Source organism: Cupressus sempervirens, chromosome 9, assembly GCF_028749045.1.
Source record: "Cupressus sempervirens isolate cs-2001-9-10 chromosome 9, ASM2874904v1, whole genome shotgun sequence".
Taxonomy (NCBI): Eukaryota; Viridiplantae; Streptophyta; class Pinopsida; order Cupressales; family Cupressaceae; genus Cupressus; species Cupressus sempervirens.
The window spans coordinates 168,445,517-168,452,022 of record NC_143126.1 but is presented as its reverse complement, the minus strand read 5'-3'; the positions used below and the strand labels follow the sequence as shown (position 1 = coordinate 168,452,022).

At 32.8% G+C, this 6,506-nt stretch overlaps 1 protein-coding gene across 1 annotated transcript; it reads left to right on the top strand.

The window, feature by feature from the left end:
• Window positions 1-3,463: 3,463 nt before the first annotated feature.
• On the top strand, window positions 3,464-5,690 carry LOC149538036 (peptidyl-prolyl cis-trans isomerase-like). Its single transcript, XM_089799429.1, has 2 exons — window positions 3,464-3,609; window positions 4,820-5,690. Exon 2 carries the CDS (start codon window positions 4,832-4,834, stop codon window positions 5,345-5,347), a length of 516 nt encoding a protein of 171 aa, XP_089655555.1. The 5' UTR covers window positions 3,464-3,609; window positions 4,820-4,831; the 3' UTR covers window positions 5,348-5,690.
• Window positions 5,691-6,506: the final 816 nt, after the last annotated feature.

Below are 6,506 nucleotides of genomic sequence, written 5' to 3'. Positions count from 1 at the left end.
TACAAATCACAAATTGTCATGCATGAATGTGGAACAAAAGCTATAATAAAATAATATTTTCAAAACTCTAACTTTCAGGCTCACAAGACATTCATAGACTTATAGAGATAATCCACTTCTACTTATCAACATGAAAATCAACATACTAAGACAAGAATAGACAAGTATGAGTAAAATAATTTGTTCAAATTTCAAGATAATAAAAACTATTTATGCAAAAAAAACATTTCAAAGAACATGTCATTTAGGTGTTCAAGCTCACATGCTTAGAATAGAATACAAGTAACATTCAATTCAATGCAGAAAGACAGATTTTTTAAGAACATAGCCAAAATTTCACTGATCTTCCAATTTGATTGTGTCTCACACTAATACTAGAAAGTATAATGAAAATAAAAATCAACTCGTTGCAATTTCTCGAAACTATTTTTTTGAAGAATTATTCAAAATAACATTAACAAGGTCCTTAGAAAACAATTGAGTAAAAGTAATAAGATAAAAGAGTATTGATATTAAGCTTACATCTCAGTCTGGTTTAGACTAGCATCTCCTTGTTGTGCTTGTCTAGCTTTATAATCTTGAAGAGCTTTCAAAATGGACTAGATCTCCTTCTCACACTTCATCGAAAAAACTACTCATCCTCAATCCCCACAAATCTTGATTAGATACGACGAGTCCTTTTTAATGGTGAAGGTTATCACATGATTGACACACTATATTAGAGAGAGAACAATCCTAGCCAATTTATTATGATTTTCTTCATCGAAGGATTTCAATCCAGAAAAAAATCAATGTTAATCTGAAATGTGACTTTGGGCTCATTTGTTGTAGCATCTTTGAAGCTATAATTTTTCCTAACTTAGTAATCAATGTTACCAAACTCTAGTATGAGATTTACTATTGCTTTATTAACATCTTTAATAACTTAATCTACTCATGCATGTTCTAATGTAGGATTTTGCATTTTCATTTGAGATTCTCGATGTACACCATAAAATGATCGCCTTGAGCATTAGAGATTATCTTTTTAGTGATGACAATGATTGGGACCACATCTCTAATCTCTCGGAGCTCTTTAATCATTTGCACATGTATAATATCTTCTTATTTTACATTTTAAACCTAGGCTGATGTCGATATTGGCTTTATTGTAGATATCCCCATATATGACCATAGATGGTGCTTCTCTTAAGTCATATTGTTTGGAAAAAGGATCTTTCCATTTCATTTATATTTTGCATCTGACTACTTTTAAATTTAATCAAAACAACAATCTTGAAGCCAATGATTTCTTCAAGCTATGAAATGGTAATCACCATTTTCATCTTGCTTATTTTGTGTTATTTATTCAAAGTTTTTAAGGCTAGAAAATGAATCTACAGTGAATCTACATTATAGCCAAAACTATGAATTTGATTCCTAAGCTTTCAAAAATTCAACCCAAATTGAAAAATCTCCACCCATTTTAGTAATTTTAGAATATTTTTGTAAAAAATCTACACCACCACAAGGGAGGTACAAAGTACCAAATAAGACAAACATCAAATAATCACTACAACAATTCATCTAGGATTCAACACAAATACTTGCATATAGTCAAACCCATATTTGAATAAAGTACATTGTTTTTACAAAAGGGATTACTGTGTCCGTAAACATTGCAATGAAATCATATAATATGGCGTGTAGCACACATTTGGAAATGTAGTTTCAAGCCTGATTACGAATGAGCTTTTATAATATGACTGAAAATATAAATCCAAGTTTAAGACCACATTAGTAGAGAAATTTTGCCCCTTCATCAATTTGTCTTGATGGTTTTTAATGGCCATTTCAAGCGTTGTATGTAGAGATGGTGGTCATATTAAATTCATGGCATAGCTCATAATTACAAAATCTTTGAATAAGATTTAATTGCACAAACTCTCTTTCCTTTACTTACAAGAAACAATGAAAATAGTCATTTAAAGAGAGTTTTTAGCATTAAAATATCCTAGTTGGTCTAATATATTGGCATGTTCTAAGATAGTTAAAAAAATTAAAGAAAAAACATGACTTAAAAATAGAGTTGCAAAGATTGCTTACAACAATTTGAAGATCTATTTTGCATTAAGTTTGAGTCGTCAAAAAAACTTTACATGTTTAATTCTTCTCTCATGATAAATGTGCACCTGCTCGCTACTAGGAAATAATCATCGTATAACACATTAACAAAAAATTTACTACATCTTACTAATCACATTTGATGGCAACATGCATGTTGGATGCCACATCTGGTAGTTGGAGGAATTAATTCCTCTCAGAATAGGTACCGACCACCTCAGTCGTCACAGTATCCTTCCACTTCATACATGTGCAATTGAAGTTGTCCATTAACACATTAAATTCCCTGCCATAAAAATGATGACATGGATTTTTGTGTAAGACGATTGTGATAAACTATTTCCTACTCTAGGACTACAAAGATTTAAATTTGTGGGACTTCAATTATTTTTTCACTTGCACAATAAACAATGCATTCACATAACACCACAAAACTAAATGAGATTATTTCTATCAAGGTTTCACATATTTGACATCACACATTCTAGCTATTTTCAACCAATAAACAACCAATTTAGAAGGTTGTCCCTTTACAACAACAATGTTAAAATATTAATAACATACAATATAAACATACATTTCATAGTCACTATATTGAAACAAAAAAATTACAATATATGTTATAATTTAAACAAAATATTTAAAGCATAATATTAAAAATAGTATTCATGATATCACCTCTTTTTTAAAATTTGAATTTAAGTCATATTGTATTATTGCTAATTCATGCAATTATTAACCTTAAAATTCTTTCCACTAAATTCATAAAGGTTTTCCTAAATAATATCTATAGGTAGAACTCACTAAAATGTTCTAGAAAGCTCCTCCATAAAACCTTACCCCAAGAAATATTTCTCCACAAATTAAGCAAACAAATAACACGGTCAAACTATAGTGGGAGTAGATATGTCAGGAGCGTGACACATCGATCTCGAGTGGATAAGTTTGAAAACCCCACCGGCGAAGCCTATTCTATGCATCTCATCATAGGGTCAGGTCGCAGGACACGTGCCGGTCGGAAGTGAAGTAACAAACAAACTACACTTTCTGGGTTTTTCTTTTACGTAATGCTGCACCGCTCGATTAGTACGCTGATGATCGGACGGCCCAAAACGCTTCTGCTCTAAATCTCCGACCTTTCATCTTTAGAAATCACGATAAACATGAGGAACTTAAATCGGCATATTTCGACCGTCCGATGGCCTAGTCCACGATCGGACGGAAGTTATTTATTTCAGATATTCGAAAATTTAGAAATTACGCCTGCCGTCGGATCTGGGAAAGGTGGTTGGACGGTGGCGATCGGATTTTGGGGATCGAGGAGAGTGTTTAAATTCTTGGCCAGCGGCTTCATGGTGCTACAAACGTAGACCAGAACTTTCTCATACGGTTAAAAGCAAGGGTGGTTTGTGTTTTCTTGTAAGCGGTTTATTGGGAGTTGTTTTGGGTTAAAGGCAGTTTGGCTTTCAACGTTTCTGAAAGTTGCAGAAAGGTGCTTCTGTTAAGGTAATTTCTTGTTTAATATCTATTTCTGCGTTAAAGAACTGTTTTTTAAGAGTTAAATCCTGTTATCACGTATTTCCAGCGCTTCTGAAAAGGCTAGATTTGTTCTGTTCTGTTTATTCTGTTTTCCAGTGCAGTGTTTTGTGTTGTTTTTCACAAGAATTTGGATATTCGACGTAGTGTTGGCGAAATACGTAATGTATTTTTGATGGATGCCGTATTTTATTTTCGATTTTGCCTAGGGTTTTGTGTAAAACGATGCATTTGTTCCTGTATCTTGCTATTCTGGAATCTGCAGTGATTATTTTGGATTTTGGCGTAGTTTCGTTCCTTGCAGGATTTTAATGTAGGCGCTCTAGGTTTCTGGCATTGTTTTATTCTTAGTTGTACAGGCGGCGGCGTAGGACATTTTTGACTTCAGGAGCTCTTACCAATTTAATTTCCTTTTCGTTTTTCGTTGGAGAGAACGTAGGAAAAAGTTAATTGTATTTGATTTAAAGATTCTAGGAATGTCGACTAAGATAAAGGAGATTCTAGGAATGTCGACTAAGATAAAGGTTTTATTTTTTGTGATCTGTGTTAATTTGTGTAAACAATCCTTAATTTAAGGCTCTCTGGATTATTCGGTCAATTTAATGGTGTTCCATTTAGTGTCTCGATTAAAATAAAGCTGTTATACTTCGTCATCTGCGTCTATTAGTCTCTATTTTAAGTTTCTCTATTTTAAGTTTAAAGGCATTTTGGATTATCCGGTAAAAATAAGCTGTTTATCTAGTGATCTGTGACCATTAGTACGAAGACTACATTTTCGATGTAAAGTTGATATACAAGTTGTTGTGCAACGAATTTGATTAGCTGATTTGCGACAATAAGTACAAAGACTCCGCCTTTTGGAGGTAAAGATTGTATTACACTCAATTTGTTGTATGCAGTAAATATACGTAACTATGTCCCGGCAGAATATTTTATAAGCAGTGGAGAGCTTTTATTTTAAGGCTTTGTAGAGAAACGATTCATTAGGATTTTAGAATTTGTTGGATGGTTTAGTCAGGGTTTTACAGGAATAATTCAGTTCGCTTTGTTATGTTTTAGAACAAGATTCCAGAATAGTCGCATGCTATACATAGGTTTTCGCACAAATAATGTCATCGCGCAAGCAAAGCTTCCATTTGGGTTCTCGCTAGTTAGGGTTTGATGGTAGCTATGATCGCAGGTTCTCGCGAACATGGCAAATCCGAAGGTGTTCTTCGACATGCAGATTGGGGGCACACCGGCCGGTCGAATTGTGATGGAGTTGTACGCCGATACCACTCCGAAAACGGCAGAGAATTTCCGAGCCCTTTGTACGGGCGAGAAAGGCACCGGCCGCTCCGGCAAACCCCTGCACTTCAAGGGTTCCAAATTCCACAGGGTGATTCCAGGGTTCATGTGCCAGGGCGGCGATTTCACTCGCGGAGACGGTACGGGCGGGGAATCCATCTACGGGAGCAAATTTGCCGACGAGAATTTCTCCAGGAAGCATACTGGACCTGGAGTACTATCCATGGCCAACGCTGGGCCTAATACCAATGGCTCACAGTTCTTCATCTGTACTGCTCAGACTCCATGGCTGGATGGGAAACATGTTGTGTTTGGTCAGGTTGTCGAAGGAATGGATGTCGTGCGCGAGATTGAGAAGGTGGGATCCAGCGGCGGTGCTACCGCTAAGACTGTGGTCATTGCCGACTGTGGCCAACTTTGAATTCTTGCATATTTCTTGCCATTATGAGTAGGATTCTTCAATGATCTTGTAGGCCTTTCTGTTGTGTTTCCTTGGTCTCGATATAGCAGTAGTAAGTAGTGAGTTCTAACATGATCAATATTAGGGGTTGATTAGTGTCACAATTTAGTGTCTAGGACGGATGCTTTAACATTAGCAAATTAGGGGTTATTTAGGGCTCCGGCTACGGTGCTCGATTCTCTGTCTGCCCGGATATCGCCTTATACTCGCATTGGAGTCGGACACTACGGTGTCCTCACCTGCCCCTATCTGCTTTTGTATATAAATATTAATCTTAATAAAAGTAATTAGTATGTTATAAATATTTTGGTTGTTTTAATTCAGTGGAAGGAGACATTTAAAAAATAATATTAATTCTTAACAATTTTTTAATTTAAATATTGTAAAGAAAGAATATATATTTGGTGAAGTTTTAATAATTTATTAGTAAGTATTAAAAAATTAGGGATATATTTTTTAAGAATTTGAAGTCATATATTATTTTTTTAAATTTATTTTGTTTTGTCAACAAGTAGAAATTTAGATTAAAAACTAATTATTATAAAATGTTTCATAATTTTTAACTATACTAAAAATAAAGGACATATTCTAAAATGTCATCATATTAGATATCATTTCTTCAATTTTTCTTTTTATAGATGCATAAATAAAATTTAAACGCCGGCCAAATTATTATTGAAATATAAATCTTCATATAATTTTAAATTTATATTAATATCAATTCTTAATAATCTAAAAAAAATTATATATTAATTTTTTTGAATATTTAGATTTAATAGTAAAAATGTTTAATTAATTTATAAAATAATAATATATAATATTATGTACTTGAACATTTAATAAATTTATGGTAAAACATATATCATATCATTACAAAATAATAGAGAAATGTTGGCTTAATTTATAATTAAAAATAATAGTTTAGATATTCAAAACTAAGTTATTTTTTTCCTAATTTAATGATTGAGAAAAATATATTCTAATTGTTAATAATTACTTTTAAAAGTTAATATATTCTTAGAAATTTAAGTTCTCAAATATTTTATAAGTTAAATTGTAAGTATTATCATATGCATATTTTTAGAAATTTCATGCACATATTTCATAAGTTAAATTGGGA